General features: G+C 41.3%; 1 protein-coding gene across 6 annotated transcripts in view; it reads right to left on the reverse strand.

The window, feature by feature from the left end:
* Window positions 1–1,587: 1,587 nt before the first annotated feature.
* Window positions 1,588–16,819, reverse strand: part of REPS2 (RALBP1 associated Eps domain containing 2) — a 233,700-nt gene continuing 218,468 nt past the window's right edge. For 2 of the 6 annotated variants that reach the window (XM_030848155.2, XM_030848153.2), the window contains exon 18: window positions 1,588–7,108. In XM_030848155.2, the coding sequence (XP_030704015.1) occupies window positions 7,040–7,108 (69 nt within the window). In that variant the 3' untranslated portion in view covers window positions 1,588–7,039. Of the gene's footprint in view, window positions 7,109–7,610; window positions 7,970–16,819 lie in introns of those variants that run through there. The other 4 variants (XM_060292272.2, XM_060292273.2, XM_060292271.2 and 1 more) reach the window with 3 other exon arrangements.

Here is a 16,819-nt window from a genome sequence, read left to right on the forward strand (position 1 = left end):
GTGAAGAGAAATTGTATCCTCTCTACAGTTCTCTGTTTCTTCCACACACTGGCTAAAAGGAGAAAACTCTCTAGCCCTAGAGGAAGACGGAAGCACACATAGAAGGGGTCTGGGTCCCTACATAACCACAAAGAAAAATGGCACAACTATGAACATCCACTCTGGACTATACATTGAATGAGAAACTTTCATTGCGTCAAGCCACTGAACTCTCAGGGCTCTTCGTTATAGATAGCAGTTAGCTGGCACTGACTAATACATCATAGCGCCTACCCTGCACTGCCTTGCAAGTCATCTGGTCTCTGTGAGTTCCTTGAGGGAAGGGACTCTGTCCCATAGGTCTCATCTCGAGCTCTTAACATAGTGTTTGATACAGAGTAGGGCCACAGTAAATATCTGTGGAAGGAAGGTCAGGAGAGGGAACAAACTTATGAATGGACACTGTAGCACAGCAGAAAGTCGGCCCTGGGAACCTTTTTACCCTTTGCTCAGAATTAGCTGAGACCCTAGATAAGTCACTTTTGCCTCTCTGCACCAGTGTCCCTGACTGTAAAATGTGGTTAGCAAGATCAGTAGTTCAATTTTAGTGAGCAATCACTGTCCCCTAGAGGGCTTGTTAACAGGAAGATTGCCGGGCTCATTCCCAGGGCTCCTAATTCAGTTGGTCTGGGGTGGGTCCCAAGAATTTGCATTTCGAGTTAAGTTCCCTGATGATGGTCTGGGGACCAGACTTGGGAATCACTTGCCTAGATGATCTCAGACCCCTGGGAACGGTCAGGGCCTGGTGGTCTCCAGTGGTCAAGCTTACAAGCCAAATCATGCATGATTCTTCCAGTTAGTTTGGCATTTGGAACTACTAGGTTGGAAATACCTTATGTGTGGCCAATTTGCATTCACCGTACGGAATAAAACTCCTACCTGATAGGAGACTGGTGGCTCCTAAAATTACCCAAGTGTTAAAGATAAGAAACTGCAACTGGGGTGCCAGGTTATCTGGTGGGGATTTAAAACCAACCCTTCCTGATCCCTCCCCTTCCCTTGCACGCTAGGTAAGGGCATTATGATGGAAACATTTCTGAGCACAAAGAATGCCAAGAAGAGGGCTTCCCCGGTGGCGCAGTGGTTGAGAGTCCGCCTGCCGATGCAGGGCACACGGGTTCGTGCCCCGGTCCGGGAAGATCCCACATGCCGCGGAGCGGCTGGGCCCGTGAGCCATGGCCGCTGAGCCTGAGCGTCCGGAGCCTGTGCTCCGCAACGGGAGAGGCCACAACAGTGAGAGGCCCGCGTACCGCAAAAAAGAATGCCAAGAAGATGAGGCAAAAAACTTGACCCTAGATTAATCCAAGTTTTCAGTTCGGTGGAACTTTAAAATGCACTGTGAGCTGGCCTATGAATGCCGAGTGTCAAGTGTGCACAGATATTTAAGGACCCAGCTCAGATCACCAGGAGGTGAAAATAACCAGATCTCAGACTTTGATTTAACTGGGAAGACCTCCAACTCCTTTTCATGTCACTTGCATTAAATACACGAGACCGAATGCGGACCACAATATACTGACTGACGCTAAGACTCCACCAGAGCCACGCTTCGTTATCAGACATTTATTTTTTCACATAGCACCCCAGTTTCACAGCATGTACATTTTCCAGAGTTGGAGATTCTCAACCTACTATGTTCTCCACAGACTTTCCAACAAGTGTGAAAGAGAGGCAGTAAGGTTAGCTTGAGTCGACAAGTCACAATCCAAATATAGGACACCCTGTATTTATTTATGTTTAAGATCAATATACATACAGTTCCCAATGCTTAGCACACGAATGAGACTCTGGCTGAGGAAAATACTAACACAACTTGTTAGCACATTATCATGAAAAGACAGAAGGCATCAAATATATACTTTGCTGTTCCTCATTTTACTGTTCAATGTAACTGTAGTGAAAAAATATACATTTTTACTTTCGAGGTTAAAATAGACCATCAACTCATTATCTCTCCAGGCCCACAGCTACAAGGAGTAAAATGGCTCTTCCCACCTCTGGCTCACTTGAACACTGGATTTGTGCTGAAGACAAAAAGAATGGCTAAAGGTAAGGGTACACCCCAGCTCCCAGGCTGGCTGCAGCTGAAGCCCTCACACAAGTTACCTTAAAACAAAATAAAACCAACACAACTCAGTTGATCCAGTCTCCATACAAGGCGGTCCCTGCGCCACCTGTCCCATTCCCAGGTCAGGGCTCCCTGAAGAAGCTTTAGGATCCAGTCCTGATGTCTGACATAGTGCTTCAGGACAGAACTGGGACCAGAAGTTTCCCTACTGCAGCTCTCAAACTCTAGTTCTGGCCTGCTTAAGTTCCAGTGTCCTCTGGTCTTCAGAATCATAAACCACTTGCTCCAACCTCCCACAGTCCTGAACTTAGCTTAGAGCAGGGCAGTAGAACCCCCAAAACACAAAAACTAAACACTCCTCAAGTGCTGAGAGCAGAGCAAGACTTCTGTCACTAGAACAAATCCTGTCAATTGAAACGCTGTAATGCCTTTCGGAAACGGTTCCTTTACCAATCATATGCGTCAGTAAATGTAGAAAATAACGAGACAAGCCTAAAAGTGACCGTGCACCTGGGATGTCTCCCCACATTCACAGACTGGCTGTTTCAGGGAACACTTAGTAAGGCAACCTCTGAAAGTCTATTTTGGGGAGAATCAGTTGGTATTGCTCTTCATGTCTGCCCCTCTTGGTCTGCTGTTCTTACAGTTGCTCTTGGGAGGGTCACATAACCAGCTACATTTCTCAAAGCAAACAGCAAAGTGGGGAGGCTCCTAGAGTAAGACTCTCATGAACTGCCATGGATGAATAATCTGTGGGTGTTGGTGGGCAGCCTCCCTTAGCCTGGGCTGAAGGGGAAGGAGAATATGCCACTTCAGGACTGCAAAAGCCCACATCCCCCCACCTCTCACTAGGAATTTGAACCACACTGAGGCAAAAATCTGTAACAAAGCACCCATAACTAAAGTGTAAATTCAAGCGATCCTTTGAAATCAGTTTCAAAAGAGTACACTTGAAACAGAGTAAACCAGTCGGAAAGAGAAACCAAAGTTACTAGCATGTTCTCTTTAACTAGAGAAGAAAAAGACCTCTCAACAGGGATTTCATTTTGTTCACATTCATAATGTTCAAACCACAACCTACTGAGCCCTACTTCTCAGCAATATGGGAAGATCTGGGTGCTATGATATCTGTAATTCTTTTTCTTTAATATTTTACAAACCAAATTCCCTTAGTGATATCTTGTCAGGAGGTGTGATTCTAGCCTGTGCTGAACAAATGTTTTTAGCTCTAAGGTGTTGTAATGAAACTGAGATCTTTCCAACTACTACATTTGCAAATGGCTGTCTTAATTTCAAGGAAAACATCCATTCCAGATTCTTTTCTTATTGATATTCTAAGAGCACATCTATCATTACCATGGTTGTGAGCTCATCTAAGAAATGGACAAATATCATTTAGAAACAGACTAGAATCAAGTCACATGAAGAGAAGAATGTTTCATGATAGTTCAGACGCTACTAGGAAATCAAAGAAAAATCCATGTTTTTGATTACTCACCCTAAAGTGTACTGAAACTGAACATTTGCAACCCAAGTAACCCAAGATATATTGAAGAAAACTATAACTTACTACATATTGAGTTCATTTCAATCACAGTAGTCTATTTTAAAAACAAACTCCCATAAGGAATACAGGAATGGAATCTATTCAAAGCAACAGCTGTCAAAAGTTCTGCCAAGAAACTCAGGGTAATTTACTGCATCATGAAAGATGAGGTGTTCTGAAGAACAAATACTTCAATCATATTCTTTCTCTTCAGATTTTAGTTTTTGCTTCAATCCAAGAGAATTATCTAGATCTAAAGCTCACTAAGACCTGTTTTCATATTTTAAGACTGATAAATTAAGTAAATAAAATTCAACATGGTACATAGAAGAAAACCCTTCTAATCTATTTTTAGTAATGCTAGTGGCGAGAGGACTCGACTGAGAATCCATAAAATCCCAACTCTGCCACCAGCTCCCTCCTTCTATGGATTCTTGGACTAGGAACTGTGGTTTCTTAGGGCCTTCGTCTCCCCACAAGCAAATGCAGGATATGGGAAGGGGTCCTCTCATCTCTGACATCCTACTGTGCAATGAGAAGAAAATGGGCACAGCTCCCAGCTAAGTTGCCTCCTTCTCCTAACCAGACCCAAAGCACTTCTCTAATATTTATAAAGCAGTCAGATCCCTCCAACTAAGGCAAATGTCTGCCTTGATTCCAACACACTCCCCAATTCCAGAAATCTACCTTTTGGGTTTGCTTCATGGCTGCTGGATAGGGAGGTGGCCAAAGCAATAAGCCACTACCAGAGACACTGAGGTACCCAATAAGCTGGTGATCTACTCCTACCGTGTTTTCACCCTTGGGACTATGGGACTCCCATGGAGGAAGACCACTTAACAATAAGGTTATTAAACCCCCGTGGATGGGGGCAACATCAACATTCTGCCCAGAGACTTCTGCCCAACAAGGTCTTACGCTTGAGTAGTTTTATAGAAGAGGTATAATGGTGATATCAATAACCCAGCCTTCCTATAAATCATATTAAAGGCTCACAGAAACATTATCAGGAGTTATAATCCTAAATTAAATAAAAGTATACATCCTACGAAAATGGAGAAAGAGAGGATGAGCGCTAGTTAGGTAATATCATGTTCTGTGTGTGTGTCGGGGGGGTGTAATTGTTTTTTTAAAAATCCACTTCTAGGCAAGTAAGAAACTGTGGTCACTCTTAAGTCCAGTCAAGAAGGTGGGGTGGAGATATTATTGGTGTGGGCTTTAATGCAATGCCTATGTTAAATTACTGGTTAGACTGTGCAATGCATGAGGCTTCGATTGTCCAATGCAAGTTTTTTCATTTAATGAAAGCCAAGCTAACTAAACAAAACCCCAACCTCCGAATTTGGCTCACTCTGGCCTTGGCTTGATGGGAGAAAAACATGTCAATATTTTAAAAATGCATAACATAGACTAACATTCTTTAGTTTATATGTCTGCTTAATGGATATGAAGTGCTATCTGGAGTGTGTGCATATGTCCTGGAAGACTATGAGATGAAGTGCATATGCTAGTCTTTCCTGGATTGAATGGAACAAAAGGCAAACATGATGATGAAACGTCTGTGACAAGGACACTGTTGATAAAATGTGTTGCAGCCCCCAGAGCTCAGAACAAGTGAAAAGAGGCTGCCTAAAAAATGTGCACGCGCCCATTCATAATCTTAGGAAGGGTTTAAACTGGCTCCGAACCCCTCCCACAGGGACACAAAAGGCAGCCAAAAGGGAAGGAAAGGGGGACTAGAGAAACAGCTCAAGTCCCGTGATTTTCAAATCCAAGCAATTCAGAATCCTTTAATATGCACAGAACAGAATCAACAATTTGGTTTGTTTTGGAAAAGCATCATCGTTTGAGCGTTTCTCTTCCGTCATTAAGCTATTGATAAAGCTTAATGGAGTAAGAAAGCATTAAAACAAAAGCCTACCTCTTCTAAAAGCAGTCAACTCTATTGAAATCAAAGGCTTAGTCCCGCGTACCGCAAACCTATCCTAAACCACTTCAGAAAGGACCCTAGCACACCCCACCCCGCTATCCTAAGAATCGGTAAATTAGCAAAATGCACAAGAGACCGCATGTCTTGCCATCCGTCTCCTGAAGTGATGTTAAAGCTGGCGAGGCCGGATACCTGGGAGGGTCGATCAATTCCCACTTTCAGCTTGAGCTTACAGGAGAAGCACAGGCTATGTAAATTTCGATAGAGTACTGGCTCCTGCAATTTGAGCTTACTGTTGTACATCACTTACACTGGAGTCGGTTGGGCGCCTCTGAACCGCACATAAACCAATCCCTTCCCAAGGGTACACTTCACAGAGAACAAAATAGTCATATATCCAGTGTGAGGATCGGCTTTCTTTCATTATTTCTTCATACCCAATACACTTACGATCCGGGTTAAAATAACAAAGACAAAAATAACTACCAGAGATTGTTGCGTTACTGGTAACAACCATTGCCCCTTCTTCCCTAGTTTGAATACCTGGGTTCAAACAACAAATATTTATCAGTCCAAACAGTCTCATCAGCCGTTCACATTTGATGGGTGGTTTCCAAATTCATGCATTTACAGATATGTTAACCCGTGCAGGATAAAAGTAGAGACCTGGCAACTATTTATTTAATTTGATCGGGCAAGGCAGCTCAGGCAGATTTCTCTTGCCCAAAAATCTACATGAAAGGGCTGAGTTGTCTGGGTTGACGGCTTAGCTGGGCCAAGTTAAATAGATCATGGACAAAATTACTACTTTACAGAGGTGTAAAGACTGAATAAGTCTTTGCCATTCAATAGAAAACAATAGTCATGTATTATTTATAGCTAGATATAATATCAAGATGGCACTAGAGAAGCAATTTTTGGCATATAGTGGTGGAGGGCACGGAGCCAGTCTAAAGCTAATGCTTTTGTTTTCTTCTCCTTTTTGTTTGTATTATCATCATGCCAAAGACTATCCAGTTGGAATCACAATTATTCAGGAAACCAATCTACTGTATATGATATACATACGAAAATAAAACAAGCATCCTGAAGGTACTGGATTACAAGGTTTTGTACAAGTCATAAATTCTTGAAATAAGTAGTGCTCTAAATTGTTTTTATTTGCTAGAAGATTGGTTTTGGGTAAGGAGCAACATCTAACACCTTGAGGAAGTACTTAAGAATGGGAGGTAAATCCCACTGATAGTTACAATTTCAAGTGTGATAATCAGTTGTATTTTTTCCACCACAGTAAAACGTACACGTGAAGCACAAAAGAAAAGGTGATATGGATTATATTCCGCCGCTAAGAGCTTTTGACACAGTCTCAGACGTCTATGACAAGTAGCTGCGTTGAAACATTCAAAGGAAAGATCTTGGCAGGAAAGGTCACCCACTGTTACTTGAATCTTGGGGGTCACAACACAGTGACTGGACGAAGTTGTTCCAGTTGGTTTTCCAATGCAATCCGTTCTTGATGAACCTCCTGAGTTGTACAAAACAAAGAGAAGAGAGGGGTCATTTCCTGGGTTCATCCCTACTTCATCAGATACTGAAAAGAAACTTATGACTGGACCCACAAGCATTTAGGTGCCACATGACTCAAGGACAAGTGGACTGGGAGGCATCATATTTAAAGCTGGTGACCGGACACAGGAGGCTTCACAATTTGCAGTCTCTCGACTCCTTTCTTAAGATGATGAAATGAAACTGATTGACCAACCCTCCCCACCCCCACACCTAAATCTCACCCTCAGTTTTAACAGCGGCTGGCACAGAATGATGTTAAAAATTCTAAAAAATGATTGGAAGGGAGCAGAAAAGCAAAAGCAGACTCCTAATACTGAGAGGCGAGCCATCAGGACTACATCTCTAGTTGCAATCTCTTGTTTCCACTCCAGCACCATACTGGATTAGGACTGAGGGATGAGAAAGGGCACTGGTCGTCCTTCCACCAAAGTGTCATCCAGGTTCCTGCATAAATTATGGCTGAAGGTGTGACTTCTTGGCTAAAGGTAGAAAACAGGATCCACAGTCTGCTATTTGGGAATTCAAACTTTGAGCCCTAAAACAGACCTACTGGCAGGGAGAGATGGGGACACGTAAAGGCACTCTGAAGTAGAATCAGTCAAGGTGGGAAGGAATTCTGTATAAAGGCTCAATTCTGGGCTTCCCTGGCGGCGCAGTGGTTGAGAGTCCGCCTGCCGACGCAGGGGACACGGGTTCGTGCCCCGGTCTGGGAAGATCCCACATGCCACGGAGCGGCTGGGCCCGTGAGCCACGGCCGCTGAGCCTGCGCGTCCGGTGCCTGTGCTCCGCAACGGGAGAGGCCACAACAGTGAGAGACCTGCGTACCACACAAAAAAACAAAAAAACAAAACAAAAAAAACAATAAAGGCTCAATTCTGAGACGTCTCAGAAGAAACAACATGCTAATAGTAGCGTAGAACTCAACAAACATTTATTCACCCACCCTCCTACCTACCATCCAACAGTCTTTGAGTATCTATCTACTATGGGCCCTATTCTGCTCTGGGTGTGATGATACCACCAAGGAACAAGATAGATCAAACCAATGCCCTCACAGGGCTCATACTCAAATGACTAGAGAAAAACAAGAAAGTTAAAAGAAAAAAAAAAACAACGAGATACTTTCAGAAGGAAATAAATAAGATGATGTAATAGAGAGTAATGTGGGGGATCTGGGAGAAAGGTGGAGAGGGTGGCCCGGGAAGGCTTCTCAAAGCGGATGCTACTGAGCAGAGACTTGAATGAAGTGAGAGGTGAGCCACATGAAGATACAGGCGAAGCATATTCAGGGAGATAAAATGGCAACCGCTAAGGCCCCAAAGGAGGGAACAAGCTTAGTGTATTTGATGAACCAAAAGGCCTGTGTGACCAGAGCAGAGGAGACAATTAAGACCTTGGCAGGAGCTAAAGTCAAAGAGTTAGGCAGGCACCTTGTGGACAGAATAAGGAGTGTGGATGGATTCAATAAGGATTCAAAGTGTACGGCAACGAGGACGTTGAATCAGGAAAGGCATTCGGCCTAACTTAGAATTCAGAATTTTCACTCTGGCTACTGCGTAGACAATGGATTGTAGCAGGACAAGAGTGGAAGCAGGGAGCAGTTGGGAGGTTACTGCATGGAACCAGGTGAGAAATGAAAATGGCTTAGATCAGGTAGCAGCCGTAAAGATAGAGAGAAGGAGATGGATTCTGGACATAATTTAAATCTAGAACCAATAGGAGATGTTGATGAAGGTGATATAGGAAAGAAGGAAAGGAATTTGGGATTGAGCAAGTGGGCGGCTGGTAGTGTGGTATTAATTGAGAACAAGAAGATTGGATGAGAAATGGGCATTTCAAGGAGAGGGTTGGGAATGAAGCATCTGAGATGTGTATCAGATATATTATGAGAAAAGTTGAATAAGCAGTTGTAAATACATGTCTAGAGCTTAGAAGAAAGAGAAATAGGGCTTGAGGCATTAATTTATGAGGTTGGATAGCCTTCAAAGCCATAGGATTATGTAACAACACCCAGCAAAATAATATATTGGGTTGGCCAAAAAGTTCGTTCTGTTTTTCCACAGCATCTTTCAGAAAAGCCCGAACTTTTTGGCCAACCCAATAGATGGAGGCTGCAGGTAAAGACAGAACTTAACATATGTACCAAACTCATTCCCTACTGCAACTCTACTAAAACAATTTTTTTAATTGGGGGGGTGTGCATGGTCATAGACACACAAGGACAGGGAAGACAAAAGGGAAGAGGTGATAACAATAAAATTGGTAAACTGGAAGGCAAACTGATGAATGCTGAATGAATTAGCAAATCCAGGAAAAATAAATGTGGGGATTCTCCTAGGTGCTGAATACGTCTCTTCCAGTTACGCATCATGGAACTGGAGAAAATAACCACAGGGTGGATTCGGGGATAAACTGAACCCACTGTGACAAGGACCTAAGCTACAACTCCACTGATCACCTGACCTCCATAAGCTCCTACTCTTAACTGGTGGATCACAGTGATGTTTTGGGTCTCCTGGAATAAGTATCAGTTCAGAGCCTGTGTCCAGTAATCCCCCCTAAATCTGATGAGTCCCTTTTCCCCAGTGCACAGTCACACACTTTGGGAAGGGCTGGGAGAAAGATTAACAATATAAACTTTTGGCTGCAGAGTACGGTCCTTCCTAAAGGTGACTCAGAGGCCCCTTTATGCAAGGGTTCTGTATCTGTAAACTGACTTAGTCTGGGAACTGACTGAGAAGCCATGACTAGAGCTCTGCTTGATGATTCTTCAGACTTCTGTCCACTAGACCTAGAACTTTTTCACTTCTACAGATCAAGTAAAGAAAAGTGAACTGCAAGCTAAGCATGAGGATAAAACAAGAACCAATCCGATTTCACATAGAAGAATCCCTGAAAGACTCAAATTGGCAGCACCAGATACCTATGAAAGTGGGAATGAAAGAGGGGAGGACGACTGGCTTAAATAAGTTTTGCTTGAAAGTCTGCTTCAGAAGTAATTAGATCCCCGAATCCTTCCTGCCACTATGGTAGAACACTGAAGGTTTACTTCTTTGAAAGGTAAAACAGATGGCGTCTGGATTAGCAATAGAGAGATACAATTAAGGACTAGAAATTGGACTGGAAATAGGGGGGTTAAATGAATGCCCTGAATGCTGAGAAACAGATCCCTCTCCTCCACCGAACCAGGTCTTCCCTCCATGCAGGAGTCCACAAGAGTCTCCTCCCTGAGGACTCCAACCAGACCAAGAGGAAACAGCAAATGACACTGTCTTTGGGGGTTCCCCAACTCTGTAGCTCAGCCAAACTGGGGGAGAATGAAGCTCAAAGTTGACAAGCCCCACAACAGGCCATGAACTTGCAATATGCATTCTCATCCTCCTCCTAAATATAAGCAGAGAAGGACCATCAGCTATTGAAGGAAAGTATCTAATTAGAAGTGTATACAACAACAAAAAAAGCAAGTATTGAGGAAGAAGAAAAACTACCATTAAGAGAAGATATTACAACACTGAAACAAGAATAGGATGCCATTGAAAAGAATCAGAGAACAACAACAAAAATGAACTCTTGGTTATTAAACACAGGAGATGTACAGTTTACACAATAAGTATGTCTCCACATATAGACAAAAGAAAAAAGAGAAAAGAAAGAAACTAGAAAAGAAAAATTAGAAAACCAAACTAAGAAGTCCAGAGTCTGAAAACTTTCAGGAAGGGAGAACAGAGAAAATGGGGGAAGGGAGGTCAATAAAATTCAAGAAAACTCCCAGAACTGAGGAATATGGGCTTCCCAATTAAAAGGTCCTACCAAATATAGAGACCAATGGATAATAGTGACCTACGCCAAAGCAAAGGTAGGGGCGGGGGAGGCAAAAGCAAACTGCAAAACAGAAACGAGGTCACATACAAAGATCCATAAAACAGAACGAAGTGCGACATTTTACAAATTTTTTTATTATCATATGGTAAAACTGACTTCTTTTCTTTTATTGTACAGTTCTACAAATGTTAACACATATAGATTTGTGACACCACCACCACAAAGAGGGTTCAATACAGTTCCAACAACCAAAAAGCTCCCTGGAACTACTCACTGATATACAAACCTTCACCTCATGCATAACCCTTGACAACCAGTGGTCTGTTTTCCAGCACTACAGTTTTGCCTTTTCAAAAATGTCAAATAAAAGGAATCACGCAGTACATAACCCTTTGACACTGGCTTGTCTCACGTAGCATAACAACTTTCAGTTTCATTCAAATTGCTACGTGTATCATTCCTTTTGCCTGATGAGTACTATTTCATCATACTCCATTTATCCATTCATCCTTTGAAGGACATTTGAGTTTTTTTCACGTTTCCACTATCATATAAAACTGCTATGAACATTTGTGTACAGGTTTTTGAGTGAACATAAATTTTTCATTTCACTAAGGTAGATACCCAGGAGTGGAACTGCTGGGTCACAAGGTTAAATGTATATATAACTTCATAAGAAAATGCCCAACAGTTACTCAGAGTGGGGTATCATTTGGCATTCTCACCACCAATTCACGAGGGTTCCAGTTGCCAGCACTTGATGCTGTCACGATTTTCTGTTTTAGCAATTCTATCACTGTGTATACTGGTCTGTGATCATGGTTTCAATTTGCATTTGCCTAACGGCTAACAATGCTGAATATCTTCTCACATGTTTACTTGCCGTCCTTATATCCTCTTTGGTGAAGTGTCTGTTCACGTCCTTTGCCCATTTTTAAATTGAGTTGGTTGAGCTTTGAGAGTTCTTATTACTGAGTTCTTTATATAATCTGGACACTAGTCCTTTGTCAAATACGTGGGCTGCAAATATTTTCTCCTAGTCTGTAGCTTGTCTCTTAATTCTCTTGACAGTGTTTCTGGCAGAGTAAAAGTTTTAATTTTGATAAAGCCCAATTTATTGATTTTTTTTGTTATAGATTGTGCTTTTGGCATCATTTCTAACCCCAGGTCACAATAACTTTTTCCTACGTTTTCTTCTACAGGTTTTATACCTTTATGTTCTACATTTGCATCTATGATCCATTTCAAGTTAATCTTTGCATCAGGAGTGAGGTCTTCGATCAAGGTTCATTTTTTTACAGATGGATGACCAACTGCTACAAAACAATTTCTTGAAAAGACCATCCTTTCCTCAATGAATTGATTTTGTACCTTTGTCAAAGATCGAATGCCTATATTCATGTGGTCTACTTCAGGACTCCCAATCCCTCTCCACTGATCTATCATCAATCCCACACTGTCTTGATTACTGGAGCTTGATACTAAAAGTGATTCCTCTACCTTCGTTCTTCTTTTGCAAATTTGTTTTAGCTATTCTAGTTCCTTGGCCCTTATATATAAATTACAGGATAGGCTGGTCTATATCTACAAAATATCCTGTTGGGATTTTGATGATTGGTTGCAATGAATCTCTAGATCACTTTGGAGGAAAAAAGTATCACTACTATGTTGAGTCTTTCAATCCACAAACAGCATATGTCTCTCCCTTTATTTAGGTCTTCTTGGATTTCTTTTAGCACCATTTTGTAGTTTTCAGTATACAGATCCTGTGTTTTACGATGAATTTATACTTAAGTATTTCATCTGGGGGAGGGGGCGAGCTATTATGAATGGTACTGTTTTTCAAATTTCTGTGATCAGTTGTTCATTGCTTGTATATAGGAATATAATTGCTTTCTGTATGACCTTATATTCTGTGACCTTCATAAACTCAATTAGAAAATGAAATTTTAAGAAACAGTTCAATTTGCAATAGTGTCGCCAAAAACAAGGGAACAAATTTAACAAAAGACACATAATACTTACACACTCAGAACCACTGAGAGGAGTGTTTTCTAAAATCTAAACAATTAGAGAGAGAATCTTGAAAAATTTATACGACCTGATTTCAAGACTTACAGAAATCAAGACCGCGTAGTACCAATATAAAGATCAACAAATAGGGGCCAGACTGAAGCTGGAATGGGCCCAGCGTGAGGCATCAGGTGAATAAATTTTCTTTTAAGGCCAAAAAGCGAATTAACCTTACGCAAGATAACCATGAATTACAGCAGCCACAGCAAGAACTTCTAACCCAGATAAGCTTTTCCATTTACAAGGTGCCCTAGAAAAAAAAGGGTTCTCGGCCAAGCACTCACTAAAAAAAGAAGAGGGCAAACTATTTTTCCACCTCTTCACGAGCTTCTGGTGGCCAGGATAAGACCAGGTGGGACATCCCACTCGCTCCAGAGCCTGCAGAATCCTGGGGAAAACTGGCAGAAGAAAGCAAAGGCTGTGTGGCTGACAGGGGCTTGGTGCTCCAGCCAGGTGTCAGGCCTGTGCCTCTGAGGTGGGAGAGACGAGTTCAGGACATTGGTCCACCAGAGACCTCCTGGCTCCATGTAGTATCAAACAGCAAAAGCTCTCCCAGAGATCTCCATCTCAACGCTAAGACCCAGATCCACTCAATGACCAGCAAGCTACGGTGTTGGACACCCTATGCCAAACAACTAGCAAGACAGGAACACAACCCCACCCATTAGCAGAGAGGCTGCCTAAATTCATAGAGGTCACAGACGCCCCAAAACACACCAATGATGTGGTCCTGCCCACCAGAAAGACAAGATGCAGCCTCAGCCACCAGAACACAGGCACTAGTCGTCTCCACCAGGAAGCCTACACACCCCACTGAACCAACCTTAGCCACACGGGGCAGATACCAAAAACACCAGGAACTACAAACCTACAGCCTGCGAAAAGGAGACCCCAAATACAGTAAGTTAATCAAAATGAGAAGACAGAAAAACACACAGCAGATGAAGGAGCAAGGTAAAAACCCACCAGAGCAAACGAATGAAGAGGAAATAGGCAGTGTACCTGAAAAAGAACTCAGAGTAATGATAGTAAAGATGATCCAAAATCTTGGAAATAGAATGCAGAAAATACAAGAAACGTTTAACAAGGACCTAGAAGAACTTAAGAGCAAACAAACAATGATGAACAACACAATAAATGAAATTAAAAATTCTCTAGAAGGAATCAATAGCAGAATAACTGAGGCAGAAGGACAGATAAATGACCTGGAAGATAAAAGAGTGGAAATAACTACTGCAGAGCAGGACAAAGAAAAAAGAATGAAAAGAATTGAGGATAGTCTCAGAGACCTCTGGGACAACATGAAACTCACCAACATTCGAATTACAGGGGTCCTAGAAGAAGAAGAGAAAAAGAAAGGGACTGAGAAAATATTTGAAGATATTATAATTGAAATCTTCCCTAAGATGGGAAAGGAAATAGTCAATCAAGTCCAGGAAGCACAGAGAGTTCCATACAGGATAAACCCAAGGAGAAACACGCCAAGACACATATTAATCAAACTATCAAAAATTAAATACACAGAAAGAATATTAAAAGCAGCAAGGGAAAAACAACAAATAACACACAAGGGAATCCCCATAAGGTTAACGGCTGATCTTTCAGCAGAAACTCTGCAAGCCAGAAGGGACTGGCAGGACATATTTAAAGTGATGAAAGGGAAAAACCTACAACCAAGATTATTCTACCCAGCAAGGTTCTCATTCAGATTCCATGGAGACATTAAAACCTTTACAGAAAAGCAAAAGCTAAGAGGATTCAGCACCACCAAACCAGTTTTACAACAAATGCTAAAGGAACTTCTCTAGCCAGGAAACACAAGAGAAGGAAAAGACCTACAATAACTAACCAAAAACAATTAAGAAAATCGTAATAGGAACATACATACCAATAATTACCTTAAATGTACATCGATTCAATGCTCCAACCAAAAGACATAGACTGGCTGAATGGATACAAAAACAAGACCAGTATATATGCTGTCTACAAGAGACCCACTTCAGACCTAGGGACACATACAGACTGAAAGTGAGGGGATGGAAAAAGATATTCCATGCAAATAGAAATAAAAAGAAAACTGGAGTAGCAATACTCATATCAGAAAAAACAGACTTTAAAATAAAGACTATTACAAGAGACAAAGAAGGACATTACATAATGACCAAGGGATCAATCCAAGAAGAAGATGTAACAATTGTAAATACTTATGTACCCAACATAGGAGCACCTCAATATATAAGGCAAATGCTAACAGCCATAAAAGGGAAAATCAACACAGTAACACAATCATAGTAGGGGACTTTAACACCCCACTTTCACCAATGGACAGATCATGCAAAATGAAAATAAACACAGCAACACAAGCTTTAAATGATACATTAAACAACATAGACTTAATTGATATTTATAGGACATTCCATCCAAAAACAACAGAATACACTTTCTTCTCAAGTGCTCATGGAACATTCTCCAGGATAGATCATATCTTGGGTCACAAATCAAGCCCTGGTAAATTTAAGAAAACTGAAATCCTATCAAGTATCTTTTCTGACCACAACGCTATGAGACTAGATATCAATTACAGGAAAAAATCTGTAAAAAAATACAAACACGTGGAGGCTAAAAAATACACTGCTAAATAACCAAGAGATCACTGAAGAAAGCAAAGAGGAAATCAAAAAATACCTAGAGACCAATGACGATGAAAACACGATGATCCAAAACCTATGGGATGCAGCAAAAGCAGTTCTAAGAGGGAAGTTTATAGCAATAAAATCCTACCTCAAGAAACAACAAACATCTCAAATAAACAATCTAACTTTACACCTAAAAGAGCTAGAAAAAGAAGAGCAAACAAAACCCAAAGTTAGTAGAAGGAAAGAAATCATAAAGATCAGAGCAGAAATAAATGAATCAGAAACAAAGAAAACAATAGCAAAGCTCAAAAAAAGTAAAAGCTGGTTCTTTGAGAAGATAAACAAAACTGATAAACCATTAGCCACACTCATCAAGAAAAAGAGGGAGAGGACTCAAATCAATAAAATTAGAAATGAAAAAGGAGAAGTTACAACAGACACCACAGAAATACAAAGCATCCTACGAGACTACTGCAAGCAACTCTATGCCAATAAAATGGTCAACCTGGAAAAATTGGGCAAATTCTTAGAAAAGCACAACCTTCGGAGACTAAACCAGGAAGAAATAGAAAATATAAACAGAGCAATCACAAGCACTGAAGTTGAAACTGTGAGTAAAAATCTTCCAGCAAACAAAAGCCCAGGACCAGATGGCTTCACAGGTGAATTCTATCAAACATCTAGAGAAGTGCTAAAACCTATCCTTCTCAAACTCTTCCAAAGTATAGCAGAGGGAGGAACACTCTCAAACTCACTCTACGAGGCCACCATCACCCTGATACCAAAACAAGACAAAGATGTCACAATGAAAGAAAACTACAGGCCAATAGCACTGATGAACATAGATGCAAAAATCCTCAACAAAATACAAGCAAACAGAATCCAACAGCACATTAAAAGGATCATACACCATGATCAAGTGGGGTTTATCCCAGGAATGCAAGGATTCTTCAATATACACAAATCAATCAATGTGATACCCCATATTAACAAACTGAAGGATCAAAACCATATGATAATCTGAAGAGATGCCGGAAAAACTTCTGACAAAATTCAACACCCATTTATGATAAAAACCCTCCAGAAAGTAGGCATAGAGGGAACTTACATCAACATAATAAAGGCCATATATGACA

Source organism: Globicephala melas, chromosome X (genome assembly GCF_963455315.2).
Source record: "Globicephala melas chromosome X, mGloMel1.2, whole genome shotgun sequence".
Classification (NCBI taxonomy): domain Eukaryota; kingdom Metazoa; phylum Chordata; class Mammalia; order Artiodactyla; family Delphinidae; genus Globicephala; species Globicephala melas.